The sequence below is a fragment of the Gekko japonicus genome, unplaced genomic scaffold, assembly GCF_001447785.1.
Source record: "Gekko japonicus isolate JY-2015 unplaced genomic scaffold, Gekko_japonicus_V1.1 scaffold19, whole genome shotgun sequence".
In the NCBI taxonomy this organism is placed as follows: Eukaryota; Metazoa; Chordata; class Lepidosauria; order Squamata; family Gekkonidae; genus Gekko; species Gekko japonicus.
In genome coordinates, this window is record NW_015164664.1 from 2773333 (window position 1) to 2796039 (window position 22707).

At 44.8% G+C, this 22707-nt stretch overlaps 2 protein-coding genes across 2 annotated transcripts in view; one reads left to right on the plus strand and one right to left on the minus strand.

The window, feature by feature from the left end:
• Nucleotides 1–6117, plus strand: part of LOC107108513 (T-box-containing protein TBX6L-like) — a 35985-nt gene extending 29868 nt beyond the window's left edge. Inside the window, exons 7-11 of the mRNA XM_015408949.1 lie at nucleotides 387–533; nucleotides 2098–2168; nucleotides 2520–2602; nucleotides 3953–4151; nucleotides 5688–6117. Coding sequence (XP_015264435.1) covers nucleotides 387–533; nucleotides 2098–2168; nucleotides 2520–2602; nucleotides 3953–4151; nucleotides 5688–6117 — 930 coding nt within the window. The remainder of the gene's footprint in view (nucleotides 1–386; nucleotides 534–2097; nucleotides 2169–2519; nucleotides 2603–3952; nucleotides 4152–5687) is intronic.
• A 3057-nt stretch (nucleotides 6118–9174) lies between these two features.
• CRKL (v-crk avian sarcoma virus CT10 oncogene homolog-like) lies at nucleotides 9175–22095 on the minus strand. Its single transcript, XM_015408958.1, has 3 exons — nucleotides 21544–22095; nucleotides 17859–18315; nucleotides 9175–11101 (listed from the first exon to the last, which is right to left on the minus strand). Exons 1-3 carry the CDS (start codon nucleotides 21855–21857, stop codon nucleotides 10967–10969), a joined length of 906 nt encoding a protein of 301 aa, XP_015264444.1. The 5' UTR covers nucleotides 21858–22095; the 3' UTR covers nucleotides 9175–10966.
• Between the last annotated feature and the right edge of the window lie 612 nt (nucleotides 22096–22707).

Genomic DNA, 22707 nt, shown 5'->3' on the forward strand with positions numbered 1-22707 from the left:
TCAAGGCTCCATCCTGGACCACTTACACCTTTCTTCAAAAGTGCCTCTGAGGACAAGTATTTGTCTCCTCACAAAGGGAACAAGACTTGCCCAGCAGAAAGTTTTCTTCTGTCCTTCGGCTACTAGCTGGCCCACCCCTGAGCTATTGACTGGCTAGGTCTCTGCCCACTCACATACAGTAGATGCTAAGTAAAGTGACCCGTGAGTGCCTCTCTGCTTCCAAAAATGGGAGAGCTGGTATCCTCTGACAACTCTTCCCAGGAGGAAAAGGACCCATTTGCCTCCTTGGGCACTTTCCCCACCAGCGAGCAAGGCTGTTGTGCTTGCCCGGAAGGCGGTCTGGAGGTGAGACCTCTGTGTGCAGCTTTATCTCTCTTCCCTTCCAGACTGTCCTCCACTCGATGCACCGCTACAAGCCTCGCTTCCACGTCATGCAGGCAGACGACCCCTTCAGCGCCCGCTGGAGCCCCTTCCAGACATTCAGCTTTCCAGAGACAGTCTTCACCTCTGTCACGGCATACCAAAATGAGAAGGTGTGTGTGCGTATAGCCCATGCTGGTCTTCTGCATGAGCTCCCCTCGTATATACAAAATGGAGAGAGGCAGGAGGGTGGTCAGTTTCCCTGCTTACAGGCTGAGGGGGAGGGGGCTGTGGCTCAGTGGTAGAGCATCTGCTTGGTCCAATCCCTGGTCCAATCCATGGCATCTCCAGTTAAAAGGATCAGGTAATAGGTGATGTGAAAGACCTCCATCTGTGAGCCTAGAGAGCCAATACCAGTCTGGGTAAATAATACTGACCTTGATGGACCAGTGGATTGATTCAGTGTAAGGCAGCTTCATGCATTGACATAATGGATACTCTATAATGAATGAGGCTGCGCCCTGGCCTGCCTCCCACCTCATGCAGTGTTGATATAGCACACGCCATCTTGTTTATATTTATTTCAGTATTTAAACATTTATAGCCTGCTTTTTCTTGGTGGCTCGAGGCAGCTCAGAAATCCAAATTTAAAACATACAAAATACAATATTTCCAATATCCCCCTTTTAAAAAGGCCCGTGGCCCGTACTCTGTTAAAAGCCTTAACACATAAAATGGCCTGGCAGTGCTTCCTAAAGACCTTGGAGACACCCCACACCCCATATTCCTTAGGGAGCCTGTTCCGTCGGGTGACAGCAACCACAGAGAAAGCATTGGCTCCTGTCAATGCCAGGCAGGCTATCTTGTGCAGGAACACAGGCAGTAGGTGGCAATCTGGGGACCGTAGTTGGTGCACGGGCATATACAGGGAGAGATGGTCTTTTAGGCTGCTTCTCTTTTCCCAGTTTAACTCCTGTGTTTAAAATGGGCAGTGGGCGTACTCTGTTGGAAGCTTGTGCTCAAATCTTCAGCAATTTGAAGCCCTGTGGATAGACTCAGATACATCAATGTGCTCAAACCATTGCTGATGTGGCAGTCATTTTAATCTTTGGGCATGGCACTTGAATCCTGCCAGCAGAAAACCGGACACAACCCTCCTTTCCGCTAGATGTGGCCCTCTCCAGTTGCCTTATGACAAAACTGTACCATCAGCCCCTTCTGCTAGAAACTGGTGGCTCAGAGCATTCCAGGTCCCAAGTTCAATCCCTGGCATCTCCAGTTAAAAGAATCAGATAAGAAACAATGTGAAACCTTGGAGAGAACATAAGAAGAGCCCCGCTGGATCAGACCAGTGGTCCATTTAGTCCAGCATTGTGTCTCACACAGTGGCCAACCAGTTCCTCTGGAGGGCCAACCACAGGGCATAGAGGCTGAGAAGAGCTCCGTTCTTAAACCGAGGTGCATATACAGTATGGGTGCAGAAAGGATACCAGCTCCATAGGGACTGAAGATTAGTGGTATAGGATCTGTAAGAGGTCTCTGGTTCAATCCCTTAAGAAGATCTCAGTAGCACATGAGACCTCCACTGAGTCCCTGGACAGCTGTTGCCAATCCAAGCAGACCACACTGAGTTAGGAGGGCCAACAAACTGACTTGGTGAGGCAGCTCCATGTATGTTCAACGTTCAAGCAGACAGATGCCTATGGGTTCTGACTCTGCCTTGTTCTTTCTTTCGAGATCACAAAACTGAAGATCTACAACAATCCATTTGCAAAAGGCTTCCGAGAACATGGGAGGAACACACGCAGGTAACAGCCATGCTGTTGTGCAGCTCCTATTTGCTCCCTTGGGGATTCTCCTTAGGTCTCCATCAACACCCTTCATGGTGGTAATATCTTCCCTCCCGTTTGCCTCTTGCTGGGCCCCTTTTGGGGAGCCCTGCCTGCTGTATTTCAGGGTCTAGTATACCTATTTACTGGTTGCCAAGGGGCAGATTTTCCTACCCACTTCCCTGTATAACAATATTGTGGGCAGCCCTATGGTAGCTTTGCCTGTGTCCTGGACTGGTTCCCTTTGCTTTTATACTATCAGGGCCTTGGAGGTCCACAATCCAGACCTAAGCCTTGCCAGATTTCTAGTATTTGGTGCTTTTTCCTCAGGGAGGGGCGAAGCCAGAAGACCAGTCCGGCCAAAAGTCAGAAGAGAGCACTGATGGAAGAACCCAAACCTGATGCAGAACTGGGTAATATTATCAAAGCAACAAACCAGAAAGGCATTGGGTAGATATGCCTGAGAGAACCCTGTCCCCCACCCTTTCATCTGCCATGGCTTCTGGGCCCAACCATCAGATGTAATGCAACCTCGCTTATAACCAATTTGTTGGTGCTATTTATTTTGTCCCATCTTGCAGTGGTCTGGCCCCATTGAGGGCTGGATGCATGATTGGGGAGAAGAAGGTGGGGAGAAGATGGATATCATATTTTTCTTACTCATATACTCATCACCATTCTGCGCCAATCAAGTAACTTATATACTGTCAATTTCTATTCCTGTGTTCAGTTCTTGCAGATAAATTATTTCACTTGCAAATGAATCTGCATTTGTAAAAGCAGGTCTGTTAACACAGATGAACACTGTAATATTTTCCATTGTTTTTTAAAGACCCCAAGTCATGCTTTTGCACTTGTTCTGCATCTGTAAATCTAACTTGGAACAGGGCAGGGATCAGAGCTCCAAGGGCTACATCACGAAATCAACACCAGTAGCAAAAGTCAGAGCGAGAGATGCTTCTGGGGTGGGAGACGCCACGAAGGCCAGTCTAAAGGGCCATGAGTGACCTTCAGAGCCCAAGATGACCAGCCAGTCCCTGCCCACTGATGGAGTAATTTCATTCGCCAAATTTTCTCTATATAACCTATATTATGAATTCACAATGGAAGTCACTCCAAGTTTCCTTTCTATTACCAAATTGATTCTACAATGTTTCTACAGTTTCTAGTTGCCAAGGTAATCCAAATTCAGATCTAAGAAAATCTGGATTAGGAATCCTGTGCTTCTTATTTTGTTCAGTGTTTTTGCACAATTAATCCTGGGTTTCTTGTTCAGAGTACATGCGCACACCAGGATCTGTGCAGACTGTCTTAAGATACACCCCCATCTACTTGAAATTTAATTCAATCTCTTCCTACCCCCATCAGTTTCTTTCAACAGGCACAATTTGCAAAACTTTCAAATATATTCTTGTAGCTGTAAGAGCTGGGATATTGTTGTGGGGCGTAGTTGAGCAAGTGGGGTGAGAAAAGTGAAGGCACAAGCCACTGCCATCTTTGCTCCAGGTGATTCTTGTTTTCCTGCACTTCTGTGGAACCGCAGTGCTCTGGCAGGGCCACTCAAGTGGGAGCTTTCTGAGGGAAAGCAGCAGAAGCAGGTTTGCTGGGCTCTTCCTTGCTAGATGAAACTCACTGCCTGGAACTATGGGAAAGGCAGGGTATATTTTATTAATAAGCGGTGTTGGACTCTGCGGCTGTGGCTACAAGCAGACTGGTGTCCTTTCTCTCCTATTGTCCTCGCTCTTTGTCATCTTTTCTGCCAGACTTAGAGAGGAGTGAAAACATGGCGGTGAAGGAAGAGAGCCATGTCATGTCAGTTAGTAGCAGCTGCCCCTTCTGGGTCTCAGAGCCAAACAGCACCCACACCATCCCTACAGAATCTCCAGATCCAGGGGAGCACACAGAACCGCCTGCCCAAGAACAGCATGTGCCAACACCACTTTCATCCTCCCAGGCATACAGGTAAGAATGAGCAGGGCACTTCTGGATGGGGGGTGGGGGTGGTGATGGGGATGGAATCGCCACAATGGTGGAATTACAAGGATTTGGCCAGTCTACTTTACAGGTAATAGTCTTCTTTAAAGACATCTCATAGCACTTTGCGAGAAATATTGAGCAGAGACCCACAAACTGCCCTACTGGTTTCTGTGACTCCATAAGCCTGGGACTTGTTTATAACAGGGTTCTTCTGAAACTAGCTTTGTGGAGCAACATGGGTTTAGGACAGAGCTAGTGAAAGAGGAGCTGCGGTGGCTCAAGTGGTTAAGACACTGAACTGCAGGCTGTGGAAGGTCAGTAGTTCAGCAGTTCGAGGCCTGGGTGCCGCATGATGGAGTGAGCTCCCGTCTCTAGTTCCAGCTCCTGCCAACCTAGCAGTTCGAAAGCAAGAAATTGCAAGTAGATAAATAGGTACCACTTTGGAGGGAAGGTAACAGCGTTCCATGCGCCTTGGTGTTTAGTCATGCCGGCCACATGACCACGGAAACGTCTTCGGACAGCACTGGCTCTTCGGCTTTGAAACGGAGATGAGCACCGCAACCCTAGAGTCGGATTCGACTGGCTTTCGAGCAAGGGAACCTGAACCTTTACTAGTGAAAGGGCACTCATTTTCTTTCCTGCGACCCCCTGCCTATTCTGGCCATCTCTAATCCTATTACAGCTTCTTCCCCTTTTGTCTTCAACTGTTGCTCCTCAGCCACCTGTCCAACACTCTGCTACCCAAATCTCACCTGTTGTTCTGCCCATTCAACACCCCTTCTTATATCCCTGCAATGGCCAGCTACTCCCACATCCAGCAGAACCCCCTCTCAGACTTTCAGAGCTTCCACGACTCTTCCTTCTCATGTCCTGCTACATCTCTGCTCCTCCACCCCCAGCTCTCCACAAGTCTCCTGCTCCCTCCAATAATTCTGCCATTTAAGCTTCAAACAGCACCCCCACCCAAATACCTATCTAATACTGCCTCATCCACTTCCCTATAATCCCTTTTAAAAGCAACCTTTTCTGTTAAGTTTTTGACACATCCCTATTTCCCACCCCTCTCAGCCTTGTCTTCTGTATCACGCACACTGAGGGCACTGCATGTACAAGTATTAATAATAACAATCCTGGCAGACCTTTCCTGCTAAAAACAAACAACACACTTGGGACTGAAATCAGAAGAACGTAGAGGATCCCGAGATGGTAGGACGCATCAGTGAGTTGTTGACAAGAGCCAATGGAGACGAGAAGAGGGCTAGAGGGGGAAAGGCATGGTCCTATTTGGAAACCTCACTGGGACATCAGTGGCCTGGAGATCCAGGGTACTGACCAGGTGTGGTATTTTGAAGGACAGGCACAGGAAGTTACCCATGTCTCTGATTGCCTTGTTCCAAACAGAGGCAATTTGGTCCTACAGTTTCCTGCCTCAAGGACCCCATTTCAGTTTCATTATTTTTTATTTTTAATCTCCACAGGAGTAAACTCCTATCTTTATCTCATCTCCCCTCTTCTATTTAGGTCCCATGAGATGGATGATAGTCCACTGCCAGCCCCTCTCCAGGACATCATTTCCCTAAATGAGTTTCGGGCCAGACCTCAGACATTGGACTTAGCCATGGTTCCTGAGCAGGATGCCAAGCAGCTTCCAGAAGGCTTCACCAATCTGCCACCACTTTCCATCCCTTTTCCACCTCCACAAGATTACTCTGGGATTGCTGGTACAGCCGTAGATCCTGCTGGGAAACCAGGACTCCGAAGGCCTATGTACAGCCCCTATGCCCCTGATCAAAACCTCAGCCAGTGGATGGTTCCTCCACCGGCCCAATATAGGGCTGTAACCTATTCTGCATTCCCCACAGACTACAGTACCCAGGCTGCCTCAGGACCTGCCCATGGCAGCATGGCAGACTGGGGGCAATACTCTTTGTTCCCCTATGCCTGCTGGTAAAGGGGGAGGAGGCAAGTTCATCCTGGGAGAAATGGCAGCCATCCTGGAACCTGCCGTAGACCAGCTGTAGAAGTGTTACAGCTCACGTAAACTCTCTGCATCAGCTCCATCCCACGCACTGGCGGGTGTCAATCTGGAACTTATGCTAGCCGGTATAGTTCAGCTCTCAATAAAATGACAGAATATTGCAGAGCTCTGTCTTTGTTTTTGCAATATGACAATGCAGCAGGCAACTTCCTTTTGCTTCCTTATTAGAGAGGAGGGACTTTGATATCCTGCTTTTCTTCCTCCCTGTATTTTCTGATTTATTTATTTATTTCAATTTATATCCCGCCTTGCCAGGCAAACTTTTCTGCTCTCTTTATATATAACCCCATCAAGACAACCCTATCTAAATTGGGGAATTCTGCATTACAATTGGAGGCTGCTATTGAGCAGAAATAAGACCACGTTCATTATGTCTTTGTCTGTCCCATGTCTTTTGCTGCATACCTCAGTGACTTGTAAGAAACTTGGTGCGTCAGACTTTCATAAGAAAATACTAGGACAGGAGCAAAACTCTGAATCACCTGTTACTTCTCATGAAATTAAGAGGATAGTAATAGGTTCTCATACTTTCCTGCTTTTTTCTTACACAAACTTAAAAATCTTCACCAACAGATGAACACTGGGGTGGTCTGAATTAGAAAATTCTGAGACTCAAGATCTAGGATCAGTCTAGGATCTGGAAGACCCAGGTGCAAATCCTCACTCTACCATGGAAACTTGCTGGGTAACCTTGGGCTAGTCACACACTCGGCCTGACCTACCTCACAGGGGCAATGTGAATGAGATGAGCTTCTTTAGGACCCATTCGGGAGAAAAATGAAGTAAAATAGGAGGAAATCCTGTAATTTATATGAAATGTTCAGACATTTCAAAGGGAGATGTGAAGAACTGACATGACCTGGAGAAAACGACAATGCAAGTGTTGCAGCACAAGTAAGCAGTCAGCCTTACCTTTAGAAGGACCTGTAGCTCTACAAAAAGTATGTATTTGAACAGAATTTTAAGCAGAGCAGCAGCCCCGAGCTCTGAGCAGCATTCTGTCAAAGCACTGCCCCAAATCCTTCAGCTCTCATAATCAGTCTAGGAAGACGGGAAACAACTGTGTCACCCACCGTGGCAAACCAGAGTGTGTACAGACACACTCTTCCCCATGACTCTGCAGCAACAAAATAATGTGCATTCTTTTGTTGCTTTAACATTCCTTTATGACAAGGATATTTACAGTGTGCTTTCTCTCATGTTCTACGTCTCTTCATCCTCTCTCTCACTAATCCTTACCGCGGCACTCAGCGGCACAAAAAGTAGATCCAGCAATACAAACAGGAATCTGTCTATTCCCTTAACTGCCCTCACCAGAGACCAGCTCTTTCCTGCTGCCCCCTTTTCTGCAGCCTGGGCTGCAACACTTGGTACAGCCTACTGAGCCGACGAGCACATCTCGGCTTTACTAGGTTTTTATCTCACCCTTTCTCTGGAAACTCAGGGTGGTGGTATGCTCCAAGCCATGGTGATTTGAACCTGGGGCTCCTGGGTTCACAACGGCTCTAGCGGACGGACTTCAATGAAGACCAGGATTTCTGTTGCTACAGCAAGTCTTCAGATCAGGAAGGAAGTGAGCACTAAAGACGACAAATGCTGCTCCAAGGTGATGTATGTTTTATTGAGAATATACAAACTGGGCACTGAACACTGGCTTGATGACAGGACCGACAGCAAAGTAAATTAAGACAATGAAAAGGCACTAATCTTAAGAAAGACACTTCATGTGTTCTAAGAATATAGTTAATACTGTTAAATTTTGTAACACAAGGAAAAAAAAAACCAAAACCAAAACACGCTATGATGATCCCCCAAATAAGACAAAGAATAATACGTTATTGCCTGAAATTCAAATGATAACCTCAGTTACATAAAACTGTTTGCACAGTAAAGACTGTCTTAAGAACAAGGCCACCTTTCCCTCTGTAAAAATAAACACATTTACTAGTTCTGGACATGCTTGCATTTAGTAACACAAAGTAGGAAAACAAGACAGTTTTAACAGCTAGTCAGAACTTTCTACTGGTCCCACACAGGAGGCCTGCAGTTGTGTGTCCTGTCTCACTGGAGATGCTGGAGAACCCTACTACAAACAGAAAGGACAGCCTACTCAGTCCCAGAATGTTAATTACACAATACAAAAAAAATTATTGCAGGCACATGAAATGGCACAGAGAATGCTTTCGATCCCTTTACAAAAATAGGGGCTGGCCCCTCCAAAACCCCCAACCAAAACAGGATATTCCCTTTTATGTACTCCTGCCTGATTTGTAAACAATCCTGATTTCTTTTAGGGCTTTAGCCAGCGGTAGCAGTTCCCACTCCCCTCTTGCTTAGTGGCACTAACTGGTACAGCAGGAGTGGCAAACTTTCCAAAGGCTCTTTCTTTGACAGCAGAAATTTATGCCAATTACCAATTTGAACCCAATCCCACATATGTTTACTAGGGAGCAAGTCCCACTGATCTCAATGGCTCCTGCTTCTGAGTAAACATACTAAGGACTGCACTACAAGGCTTTTAACACCCATATAATAATGCATAGACTGAAGAGCTCTCAGGATTACCTCTGAGACACAGCACAGGTATACGCAAACAGCAAGGATAGCCTTAATCCCATCCTCGGTAACCCTACAAACCAGAGCAAATGCAGCATTTCTTTTAAAAAGTAAAATAGTGAAGGAAACAGTGATGTGAATTTTGTCAGTGATCAATTTAGTGTGCTACTCTTAAGCATCACTGATTAGCCCTGAAGCAGGCCACTTACATGTGAGCTTCAGAGGAATCTGAAGCTCGACTGTGAAAACCATTGGGAACACCTGACAACTTTGGCTTGTGATCTTGGGAGCAGTGTTCCCTCTAAGCTGAGTTTGTGTGAGCTGGCTCACACACTGTCTTAGCTCAGGAAGGATGGCTCCAGAGCAAACTGATTTATGCAGTAGCCAAATCGCTCGCTCACAACTTTAATGCCAGTAGCTCAGAAAGTAGAATGTTTGCTCACAAGACTCCACAGCTTAGAGGGAGTATTGCTTGGGAGTAGCTCAACTCTCACTTGCATAGATGCCTCTTTTATTTTTTTGCAATCCTAAAATGGGTTTAGCAGAGGATTCTGGATCAAGTATCTATCTGGCAGAAGGAAGCATGTCTGGAAAGCACCAGGACCAAGTGGGCAAGTTAAAAAGCATCCACACAGTATTTTCAAGGAGGGTCACACAGCATCACCGGAAGTGAGTGTTGGGGTCAGCTGTGTAGCAGGATTATCTTATGGCCGACTGATTCTTAGTGCAGCTTAAATATTCATAATGCAAAGCTCAGTAGTACTATTCTGCAGTAACAAGACAAATCAACAGGAACACCTGGGAGTTCTAGTGAATAGCTGCAGAACTTTCCATTACAGAAGGCAGAAGGTCTCTACCCCTAAGGCGGAAATACTTTCCGGAGCATTGAGGCTAGTCTAATTCACAGTACACTTATTTGGCAGTAAAACTGCTCTCTCTTTTGCTGAGAGAGCTTTCTCCAGACCAGTAGCCACAGTTTTAAAAGTCAACAAACTGAAACACTTTTGAGACTTGAATGTGTTCAGTTCTGAATTCTTTGCTGAAACTGCACGCCATCAGCGCCTTTCGTCCTCAAATTAAGGCACTTTAACACTGAGTTGAACCTGGGGCTCAAGTCCAAAATCCTTAAAAGATTTAAAAATGAGCATTTAGGGAGTCGATTCCTCAACTGCCAATTCAACTTTCTGCATTTTCTATTCCTGGTTACAATGTTTAACACCTAAAGCAAAGAAGCTACAGTTTGGTTAACACAGCAGGGCACAGAAGAGTTAAAATGTCTAAGTGATACCTTTTAATTTTTATCTGTATTCTTGATTAGTGATTATCAATGCTTGGTGAGGAATTTTGTTTTTGTTTTTAAAGAGGCAGAAAGTGCCATTTCACCCAAGCTTTTGTGTATGGTGTGAGAATTAAAGTGTTCTAAGATCTCGTTTAAAAGTCTAGGGACCATTAAAAAAGTTATTAAAACCAACTGTCTTCAGTGATTTTGCAAACAATCCCTCAATGAAAGTTTAAATGCTGGATTTTAGGCAGGGATGTGACAAACTGACATGTCTGCTGTCACTTATAAATAAAAGCCTCTACTGTGGTGCAATACTTTAAAATGATGCTTTGCTGTCATTCCAAAGTTGTTTCTAGGTTTTATGGTTGTTTATGACAAAGTTGTTTATGACAAACTCATAAAAAAGTGTCTTGTTAACACAAACTCCAATTATATAGCCTAGAGATTATTATTCCAAATGCATTGCTGCTTTAACAGTTTCTTCTCTCTAAAACCAAGTCTTTCCTCCTGCAGAGGGAAAAATAAAATAGAATTTTTGTCATCGTCACTCCGTATTGGTAGAGATGCTTAGAATTTGCCTTCAGAGTTGACTGTTGTTTGTGGATGCCTCGGCAGCAATTGCTGATGTTTTGCCCCCAGCTGCTCGGGGGGTGGGTGGGTACCACTTATCTTCTGCAGCTTAAGGTCCAAAATTCTTCTAGGAGTGACTAAATTTTGAATGATGCAACTGTCCATATGAGCACCAACAAGCAACTTCAGCTGTATGCATTCCAAACAAATGACAGGGCTGTCAAATCAGAACAACTGGGAAATAGGCAACTGGCTATGCTTACCACACACCATTAACAGTCATCATCCCACTTCAAACGATGCTCGTGATAGCCAGGAAAATGAAGCAGCAATGCAGAAATTGGCCAATGTGAATCACTCGTTTTCATCTGGATTCTGAGGGTCAATTATTTTGACATGTGTGAAAGGGAAAAGACCTTTCCGACCATTGACTTCACCTTCCCACTGACCATTTATATTCATCCTTGTGACCTTCACAATATCACCAACCTGCAAAATAATAAAAAAAAAATCATCTGAAAGGAAATTATTTCAAATAACATTATTATTTCAGCTGAAGAGAAATGTCCTACACTTGGGATTACTGAATTATTAGACAAAGGAAACTTCATTAGCAAGGACTTTTAGATTTTTCCACAGACCTGCATTTAGAGATGTAAAGGCCTGGGAAAGTTAGCAAGGGCACTTTTCGCCTATCCCCCTGCTGCCCCAGACTTTACTATTTTTCAAGTTGAAAAACTGAGACATTTGGGGGAGCACTTAAAAAACCTTCTGTGCAATATTTTCTCTTTTGGAGATATGATTCTGAAGACAATGTTTTTCTTTCTGAAAATACACAGCATGAAAAAGGCTGAACATTTTTTCTAGTTTTTTAATGGATTTTTATTTTTGAATGAGTGATATACCTTTTTAAGACAAAGCTTTACTCAAAATTAAAAATGTCATGAAAAATTTCATGTAAGACAGTCTACAGCATTAGATGATAATACCTCTGCATACTGAAGACATATTCAACATAGTTTTGTTTCAATGTAACAATTAATATGCTATGATGTCCTTAATGACAATACACTACTAAAAGAATCCAGTGTTTCTGATACCTAGATCAGGGGTCCCCAACTCTGCTATGCCTGCAGGAAACTTTGGAATTTTAAGAGGGGGTGTTGGGAGCTACCCCAAAATGGTTCCCACAAGAGGCAGAACTGAGCCCAATATGGCTGCCAAAGGAGGCAGAGCCAAACTCAGTGCCTTCCTCCTCACACTGCAAAAGACTCACATGGCAACCATGCTGAGCGCATAAAAATGTCTTATTCAGAGGGAAGCCACTGATTTGCCAAGCTTGGCATATTATATGTAGGTTGATTAGCAGCATGGTCTAACCTGTGGGTGCCCAACCCTTTTAAGCCTCCAGGAACTTTTGGAATGCTGACACAGGATGGTGGGTGCAATTACAAAATGGCTGCCACAGGAGGTGGAGCCAACCACAAAATGTCAGGAAGTGAAGCTGTATACAAGTCCGAGAGGTTGTGCACAAGTCTTCAACATTTCAGCCAGAATCTCCATTTAACAAGATGTCTTTTAAAATGAACGCAGTGTTTGAAAATATTTTCTTGCATATGCATTGCCACAAAATAACTACACTTATCATGCTAGGTAAGAAACCTGCACCTTGCGGTACCTGTCTTCATTCTGCAGGCATCTGACCTGGCTACCTGATTAACATGAGCTGGGCAAAAGTGCCACCTAGCCCCTCCCATATTCTAAAAACGCTTGGTGGACACCAGGAAAGGTACTAATGGGCACCACTGGTCTAGCCACGGGGAGGCCCTCAAGCTTGGAGAAGGAGAGGATGGGCTTGAAGATATCTCCCCTCATGCAATAGGCCCAGGTCCCTGAACTCCAAGACTAAATCAAAGCTTCCTCTTTGTTTGCAGAAGAGCTCACAGCAACAGTCAGTCAAGTCACAAACTTCCCTCTCTGCCTCCTTTTATTTTACAATGAACACATGAAGCAGCCTTATACTGAGTAAAAACCACTGGTCTATCAAGGTCAGAACTGTCTCTGCTCTGACTGGTGAAAATTCTTGGCAACAATTGTATTTAGTGACATTCACATTATTTAAATTTCTCTCAGGTTTCCCATATTAGTGAGGCGTTTGATAGTGGTAGGGAGTTCTAAAAAACCATTTCCTGTAAAAAAATTTTTTATAAAAGCTTGTTTCTCCGAGAAGGGGAATAAGAAAAAGTTGAAGGCAAGCCCAGGCCAGTCGTCCCACTCCTCCAGTGGCGGTTCCTGCATCTGTTGAAAGTCTGTTCTAATGAGTGAGGGCAGTGAATAACAAGCAGTGCCTTACAATGGCTCCAGCCACTCTTGGCACATGCCAGGAGAAGAAGAATCTACATGGCGGCCACAGGAGCCATGTTGAGGCCCCTTGGCCTAGATTAAAATCAGTGCTCCTTTAAAATTACTACAGACTGAAAAATGGTATCTGTATTTATTTATTTAATTCATTTATTTATTTTGTACCCCGCCCTCCCTGCCGAAGTGGCTCAGGGTGGCTAACAAGGCCATCTGGCACCATAAAACCGAGCTCCTTAGCAGAGCTGAGCTAAGCATGTTAACAAAGAATGGCTGTCCTCAATTATGTGACAACTCCTGGTACAGTGAGCAATTCGTGAGACTTCAATTCCATGCATATTTCAAAGTAAACCTTTTTAGATATGGTTGTTAGAGAGCTTCCTATTTAGAAATAAATGGTTCCACAGCTATGTCATTCACAAGGATATCTGGCTAATGATGGGAAAGCACATTTTCTTCCCCTGGCGGAAGTGTAACACAGAGGACAATTAAGACTATCCTTTAGGAATACACCCAATGCCTCCATTTTTTGGAGGTCGAATTTAGAAGGGACCAAGTCCTACTGTAAGACTTGGTACTACTCACGTTTAATTCATGAAAGTAATGTAGCTAGAAGATGGGGCAGTTGTTGCACCACATGGTGTGTTGGGAAGCATGTTCTGCAGACCATTAAGTTTGCCAACAACGAACACCATCTATCTGAGTCACAGAGCTGCCTGAGTACCCATTGCCTTGACTGCAGCCATTATTTCAGGATTTTTTTCAGTGGCCAGAGGTAAGAACTCCAGACGTACAATAATCTAAATATTAAACATGTTGATATGTTCATCCAGCCCTGTGCAGAACTTGTGCCTAAAAACCAGGGGCTACTAGTCATTGGTCTACACATATAGTAGAATGAGAAAGCAGGGTACTGAGGAGGCAGGAGAGATTGCAATCAGAACGTAAGTGGGGGAACCACATCTTTACTTTGCCAAACTGCAAAATTATCTCTTTGGTGTGTTAACACTTTGACAAAGTACTTTGTTTTGGAAGAACAGCTTACTTTTAATTGGATATGGCTCAATGACCTTTCAGATACTCAACTTATTAAACTACGTTGGATCCCATGCGAGCGTTTTATAAAGAGAACTGTAATGAGTTATTTCAATGTCAAGGCCGATGAATGCAATTTAAATGGGGGGGAAGGGAGACAAGAAAATGCAGCTTCAGTCTATGAGATGAGATCAATTAAAGAGATGGAATACCTTCGCTAGCATCTCTGACACAGAGAAGATGCAGAAAGGACAGCACAGAATCTTGGTGTTCAGTCAGCTAGTCCCCACCCAAATGATAAATATTTTGCACATTTGGGGCAATTTGCCCTTTTCTTAACATGCCACGTGGATGGCAGAGTCCAGGAAGGCAGAACTCTTGAAAAAGGACAGTGACTAGGTTACATGCACACGCCTGGAAGAGTGTTTGGCACACACCACTCCCTCTTAAACTGGGCTTGCTTGTTCACCGACAAGCCTCGCCCCCTCAGCCCCAACTGCCTAAACTGCAAGATTAAGCTACAGCCAAAAACCTAACAAGCCCTACTGAAACAAACAGGAGCTGTACAACAAAATATCTGTGCTCCAGCACAATCCCCATTAATTTTAATGGGGCGTGTGAAGGAGAACATCATATTGGATTGTGACCTACATAACCAATTTGTTTTCAAAATTCCATGAAGCCCTTGCAGTTCAGACTCATTGGAAGCAGCAAACATGATGAAAACATTCTTGACACAACTGAGCCCAAGGGCAGCAAAGTATTTACAGGTTTCAGCTCTTCAAGCTACCTATTTGACGGGCTATAGATAGCCATCAGAAACTTCAATTAGTTCATACTGTCCAGGATTAACCATTAGGATCCAGCTGCATTGGCATTTGTGGAAGAACGTGCCTGCTCTGGCCTGCATACCCTGTTTCTGACCTGCCCTCCAAGGTGGTTTCTCCACACCTGGAGGGGCTTTTCTTCCACTCTCAGGATAGCCCACCACCACCTGATCTTTGTTGGGATTTCCCACTGGGAGGAGGAAATGTTTACAAGCATACCTTTAACACAGCACCAGGTTGAGCAAGGAATAAAAAAGAAATTGGTAAAAACACAAATCCTCTGTCCCTATCAGTTGTTAAAATATAGGGCAGGCTCTTTAGCACAGATGTTCTAGTTCTCTACAACGTTACCATTACCTTGAAGTTCAGTTCTCCAGATGAGCACCTGGTCAAAACAGCTGCCTGCTCCAGAGGAGAGGTCTGTATGCACTCCTGGTTGTAGCACCCAAGGAAAAGAGAGTTCCCTCTTATCATCTCTGGTATTTCACCCACTTGACCCCAGTCAGCCCAGGTCAAGGAATCTTTTCCTGTGTCTCCAAAAAGTTCCTTCCTCAAGCCTCTCTAGAATTTGACATTCTGTTCCCTGCCTAAAAGGTGGGGGAGAAGGGGGAAGCTTGACCATTCCCTTGTCTCTAGCTAGACCCATTAGCATTTGTATGAAGGTAGGCTGAGATAAGCCTCTGCCCAGAGAAAGAAAAGGGGAAAAACCTGTTAAAACACAAAATGGAGGCTTTGCTCCTTGCCAACCTCCCAGGCAAAAATGCATTTCTTCATAGCACTCAATTTGTTTCTGGAAACAATTGAAAAGTTTAAGGTGTAGAAACTTATTTGTGATTAGAGAGAAAAATTTAAGAGATACTTAATGGTTAGATTTTCCTATTCTATGTCTGTGTTGTAGATTTGTTTTCTCTTGGTCTTTGTTTGTTTATTTGTTGTCATTATAAAATAAAAGTAATTTTTTTTTAAAGTGCTGGCTTTAAATGTCAATGTCTTAAATGGTTTGGGACCTAAGGACAGCACTCTCTGAAAGTAAAGTAACTGGACACAGATTATGTGGAGAGGTTCTGCTTTGTCTGCCACTATTGCTGGAGGCTTGAAGGGCAGCAGGATACGACAGGGTCTTTTGGTGGTAGCACTGATATTACAGAACAGCTTCTGTCTTTAAGTATCACTGGTATCCACCTTTACAGATTTCAGGAAAGGCAGCTAAAACCAATATGTGCTGTCACGCTTTTGTCTTAATTTAAAGCTGTATTTTTAAAATGCCCTTTAAAATTCCTTGTGTTAAAATGATGCCTGTAATTTTATTCTAGACAGTATTACATACTGTTCCTGCCAACCTAGCAGTTCGAAAGCAAGAAATTGCAAGTAGATAAATAGGTACCACTTCGGTGGGAAGGTAACAGCGTTCCGTGCGCCTTGGTGTTTAGTCATGCCGGCCACATGACCACGGAAACGTCTTCGGACAGCGCTGGCTCTTCGGCTTTGAAACGGAGATGAGCACCGCAACCCTAGAGTCGGATTCGACTGGCTTTCGAGCAAGGGAATCTTTACCTTTACCTTTTTATTACATACTGTAAGACAGTATTACATTGTTGCAAATAGCTCTGATAGCACTGTACACTGAAAGGCAGGATACTAATGGTTTAACAAAACAAAGCAACCAACATTACAAGTATCTGTAACTACCAGGACTCCTCCCTAAAGAAAGAAATTGGAAGTCAATCTGATATTTGACAGAAGTAACCTAACCCTCTTTTGTTCAACTGTGTCAAGAAGTGCTACATATGGGCACATTCTGCTCTACTTACAAGCTTAGACTTAATTGTTTTCCCTGCAATCTAATTGCTCTAAACCCAGGAGAAATTTTGATGTCTTTCTTATAATTAAGGTGAAAGGTGTATCACTTCATAAAAAAACACCAGCCCAAGCTAATATCTGCCACTTATACCTGCTTACAAAAATGTGTTACTTTAACAAGGCCCGCAATGCACACGCATAGTAAAAACTTCCAACTATGTTCTCATAATGCTAACAAAGGAACTTCTAAAGAACTTAAGGTTAAATTGCTTCTTCCATGTTAAGAAATTCCTGTACATGGATAATTAGTTCATCACTTTCCCACTATTTGTCTACTTCATTTATACTGTATTTATTCAAATACAAAATAATATTTTAAAACTTTTTTGCAGCTTTTTAAGAAGGGGGAGCCATCTTAAATCCAGATACACATTTATACAAATACTGCGCCCATGCAGAGAGGCAAGAGTGCATGCTGCTCAAATTACACAGGCTGGATGTGCTGGCAATGCCCTTTTTTCCTTAATGCTTTCTGGCCAAGTACATAGCTATGACAATCATTTTTAAAAACATTCAAGAAACTTTTGAAGAAATCTAACCAAGCCATCTGTCCAACTGATGCCTCACTCATCACTCCAAACATATGGCCACAACATGAGCTTCTTAATTGTATTCCCACTCCATTTTAAGCATCAAATCCAACCACAATACAGGCAGCACAGAAATGTCACTGTGCAGTCCAACAGATGGAAGAGATAGGAATATGAATACTGCTGGTTGACTGGGTTTAAGACTACAGTAAGACACCAAGCCCATAGTACCTCTTCAACAAATAGTTCAACAAATATATATTTTGCAGGCAGCTGCTTAGAGGAAACATAGATGGCTGTTGGAACTAGCTGTGTATGGCATGGTATGTTATTTGGACTCTGTGTTCACAGAATGCTATTTTAATTTCATTTGGCCTCTTATCCCCCATACTATTTAATTGCTTAGAATGTGAGACGCATAGAGGAAGAATTAATATTCACATTTGAAAAAAATTCTGAAAGCCACCCACAGGATATAAATCTAGTATGTGAACAAAATGAAAGTATGATCAGGTTTGTATTTACAGGCCCACTAAAATCACAGAATATAGAAATGGCTAAAAAAATGACAAACAAATTGTTGCCTCTTAAAGTTGTATTAAACAGCCTCAATAAAACGTCAGCTGAAAAACTTACCTCTAATGCCAAGGCAGTCTTGTCATAAGCACATGGAACTCTCTTTTGAATCGCTTTGGCATAGACTGGTCCATTCTGTGTTGATGGAAGTGGGTTGATCACTGCCCCAGGAGCACTAGATACATTGGGAAGAGGATTTGTGGTCTGAGGCTGAGCATAAGCATGGGCAGGTTCAGGAATCCCATAGCTGTTGGAATTCCTGTTCCCATGTGGGGAAGATCTCACAAGCTTCTCAACATAAGGAACAGGGATCATCCCAACACGGCCATCTTTGTTTCTGGCACTCCACCACTGTTCTTCTGGCTTGTCTACAATGACCAGTATCTCCCCCTTTTTAAATGGCAAATCTTCTGCATCATTACCAGGGAAGTCATAAAGAGTCCGAACATATTCCACATTCTCTTCCGCAGCAGGCACAGTGGAGGCTGATCCAGATCCCATTAGTGGAGCTGGATACCTGAAGAAAACATGAGTGTTAGCAGAATGTCTTTAATCTTTCAAATCAACTCTGAAAAATGTTTGACACATTTCTTGGTGTCATCTTTTGTGCCTAAGTCAATTTAGTTGTTGACAACAATGTATTAATTTATGTATTCTCCTAGAATCACATTTAGTACAGAACCCTTAAAATGCCACAATACCCAGAACACAAAAGGATTTTGGTGAGTACAATATTTGGGGTTATCTGTTTAAAGATTTTCTTCAGCCTTTCAGAGCATTATTTGATGAGCTGAAATATACATATTTTGGAATTCAGAGTAGTTCTAATCTCTCTTACATCTTGTTAAGTTTGTACCAAATACAAAGTTTAGTGCTGACTCTTGAAGTCTAGAGAACACTTTCCATGGAAAAAGCACAGAGTGAATCTAAGTGCATCCTGATTCATAGCAGACATTCTGGAGCTGAAGGAGTCAGTTCTGAGTGAATTTGAGTCCACATGGATGATCTTCTACTCTTATGTTACATCCTCCAGCTACCTGAGCTCTGCAGTGCTTCCAGCTGTCATACTAGGAATATTTATGACTCCACCAAACAGCAGGGATGTTAATGTTCCATCCTGGAGAGAAACATCAGGCCTCGTAACTATCAGCCCTTACTTTTGGAAAGTCTGGGCACTTGTTACTCAGAAACCAGTCCCACTTAGGTCAATGGCTTTTGCCTGAAAATAATGGTACACACACTACACTCTTGAGCAGTCCCTGGACATACTGTGGCTGATCTAAAAGTTGCTAGTCTTCAACAAAGACAACTTCAAAAGGAGATGCCAGCATGAAGCCGCTGAATTAAAATACATTGTTTTGACATCTTCACAGGACTCAAGAAGGGCCCGAGTATTAAACTGGCAAGTGATAACCTGCTTAGCAAAACTAGGTAAATTATGTTATCTCTAATTACTGTTACTGTAAAAGGTCTCTGTAGTTTTCTTGACTACACTGGAAATCTATAGAATTATGTCTACACTGTACAGCCTGCATTTTACTGCCCCCAGATGCTGCTGTTTAGAACTTTGTTCATTTACTGTCTCAGATATGTTGGTCACGTAAGCACCCACCACCTACATCTGATGAAGCAGTTCATGAAAGCTTATATTAGGACAAAAAAATTATTAGTGTTTACAGTGCCACAACACTCCTCTTTATTAAGCTTTTCAAGTAAATGAACTTGCCTAGGTCCTTGCCTGCACAGAGAGCTAAACACATATACACTGCCCAGTGCTGCTACATTTCTGCCACATGCCTTGTTCACCTCCCTGCCTGTAGCTATCCCAACTGAAAGCAGGTGGTACCTGTGATAAGACAGGTACTGCTATCTTAAATCATGTGCTCTCAATAAATAAATCTCATAGTAAGCCACTTCAGAGGAATAAAACACATTTAAGGGGCATGGGTGACACATGGTCCCTGAAAACAAGATGAAAATGTTTCTTGGCTGCCTTTCTACTTAAGTGTGCCAAACAATTTATAAGGCTAGTGTGCAGCAAAGACACACTGGAGACTCTGTACATTGACTAACTAGCTCACAAGACAGAAAAGGGCATACAAATCTCTGAAATTCCAAAAGAGATAAGCATAAGGCAGCACACACTGAAGAATGCTTTCCATGATGGTATGTGCAGAAAAATGTAAGGCTGTATAAAGACACTAATAGAACAAACTTGGTCTGAAGCAGTAGAACAAATGTAGAGTCCAGTGGTATGAGCTTTCATGTGCAAGGCACACTTTTTCAAATGCACACGAAAGCTCATACCTTGAATAAACCTTTGTTGGTCTTGAAGGTGCCACTGGACTCTAAATTTGTTCTACTGCTTCAGACCAACACGGCTGATCACCTGGATCTAAAGACACTAATGTCATAAGCATAGTGCAGAAAAACGGGAGCCACAAAGATGCAGGTATCCTGCTTTAGGAAGTTTGAAAAGTTTATAAACTGGAAGAAAAATTAAATATGCAGGTATATGGAACTCCAGACACAGGACTGGTAAAACTTATTTACTATGCTAATTTCTATATGATATCCGCTATAAACACATTTAAGTGAGTATGTCCCCGGACACATTTTCACATTTTTAGAATTGTATTTGTTGTTTTCAGGAAGAAGAGATTGGATTTATACCCTGCCCTTCACTACCAGAAGGTGTCTCAGAGCGGCTTACACACTCCTTTCCCTTCCCCTCTCCACAACAGACACCCTGTGAGGTAGGTGGGGCTGAGAGAGCTCTGGCAGAAATGGCTCTTCTTCAAGAATAGCTCTTATCAGAACTATGACTTGCCCAAGGTCATCCAGCCAGGTACAAATGGAGGAGTGGGGAATCAAACCCAGTTCTCCCAGATTAGAGTCCGCGCTTGCCCAAGGTAATCCAGCCAGGTGCAATTGGAGGAGTGGGGAATCAAACCCAGTTCTCCCAGATTAGAGTCCATGCACTTAACCAATAACTCATGAACATCAATAACTCCTAACTCATAAACATCAATAAGGAGTGTCAGTCACAAACAATTTATTGTCTGAAAATTTAAAATACCTCTATTCATATATACTTATCAGCAAAACAGAATGACAGTAAGTGCAAAAAAACACTAAGAGGACTCACATATTGCATTTTGACCACATGCATCTCTGAGTACACAGAAGTGAAAAAGGTGATGCTATATCTATTTAGGTCCCTTTATGGACACAAATTCTTCAATGACTTGTTTTTTAAACAGCAAGGCTACACCTTCTCCCCGGGCCCTGCATCTCTACACTGAACAATAAATTGTCATAGGGAATTACGGTCGGGCCAAGATCCACCAATAACGTGCCCTCCTCCTCAGGACACGGCTGCGGTGCGATCCTAGCCTCGTCGTCCTGGGCGTGCTAACCAGTTTTAAGGCGGCAGAGAGGCGGTTTTGGGTCAAAGGGGACTTCCCTCTTAGTTTCCACGAGTGACCAGATAGGCGGACTCCACAGGTTCCCAAAGGCCGGGGAGCTCTCCTCTGGGGCAAGACCTTCCTACCTGCCTGGACCCCCGAGGGAAGTGGGCCAGTGCCCAGCCCTCCGCTGTCACCCGGGAGGGAAACACGAGGCGGCGGACGCGCCTGGATAGACCGGCCCAAGTAGGAAGCGAAGAAGGAGCGGCGCTCCAAGGGGAAGCGGAAGCGCCTGGGGACCGGCGGCCATGGCAGGCACGGGGAACCGCGAGTCTGACCTGGGCGCGGGCTCGATGAGGGTGGTGGTGTCCAGATAGTGGATCTTGTAGAAATCGAGCAGGGCCGGCAGGTGCTCGAACTCCTGGTCGCCGATCTTGAAGCGCCGCCCGGGCAGCGAGTTGATGATGTAGTGCGAGACGCGCGAGTTCTCCGAGACCGACAGCACGTAGTCGCCGGGGCAGGTGGACGAGTCGCGCACGAGGAAGGTGCCGTGGCGCTGGCCCTGCAGCCGGGACTGCGCCTCTGCCCTCGACAGCGGGCCCGCGTACCAGGCCGAGCGGTCCGACGCGTCAAAGCGGGCTGCTGACGACATGGCGGGCGAGGGGCTCAGGAAGGGCGGCGGGCGGGCCTCGGTCTCCCCCTCAGTGGCGGCGCATCTCCTCGCGCTTCCTCCCGCGGACAACGACTACAGGCCCGATCCGGCCCAGCTCGGGTTCGGGGAACTCGGCGGCCGCTGCACCGACCCCAGCCCCTCCGCTCGCCAAACCTCAGCGCCAAAATGGCGGCCTAGGCTGGATCGAAAGGGAAGGAAGGGACAGCCAAAGCCACGCCCGCCGCGCAGGCGCATAGCGAGGGCGAAGCCGCTCCGCCGCCCGCTGAGCCCGGGTATCTAGGAGGAGGGGCCGGCCGGCGCAGGAATCGGAGCTACTAGACAGTTTCCGCTTTATGCGGCTCAAGGGAGCTATCATAGGTGACCGCCGCCGGGAAGGACCGCTCTACCCTGTCGGGTGGCTTTCTCAAAGCCATAACGGTCTAGAACTCCTCCGGCCTCCACAACCAGGGTCTGAGGGGCGGGGCAGGCCCTGCATCTTGTGAACCGGAACTAAAGGAGGGCCGGTCGACGCTCTGCTGATCTGCTCGTCGATGGTTCCAGAGGAACGGCGTGAAGGGCCGCTGATAGTTTTGTCGGCCTCCTTCCCGCTGATTTCGGCTGTGGCTGAATAGCTTTAAAGTTGCCCTCCGCCCGGGCCTGCCTAGTCTATGTAGCAGCTCAGGCGCCAAGAGAGCATATGGGCGATGGCGGTGGCCCGGCTGCGGAGGGAAGACCCCCCTCCAGGCGGTTGGCCGTTACTGGAATGCAGCGGTAGGTCGCGCAGCTCAGCTGCTTGGTCCTCCCAGAAAGGCATCTTGTGGAGAGAGGCTGGTAGATTGTTTTGGCCACC

Coding starts and splice junctions, on each gene's coding strand:
- CRKL (XM_015408958.1), bottom strand. CDS start 21,857: ATGTCGTCAGCAGCCCGCTTTGACGCGTCGGACCGCTCGGCCTGGTAC. Junction 18,316..21,543: donor CTCATCGAGCCCGCGCCCAG/GTCAGACTCGCG, acceptor TGTTTTCTTCAG/GTATCCAGCTCCACTAATGG. Junction 11,102..17,858: donor AGACTGCCTTGGCATTAGAG/GTAAGTTTTTCA, acceptor ATTATTTTGCAG/GTTGGTGATATTGTGAAGGT.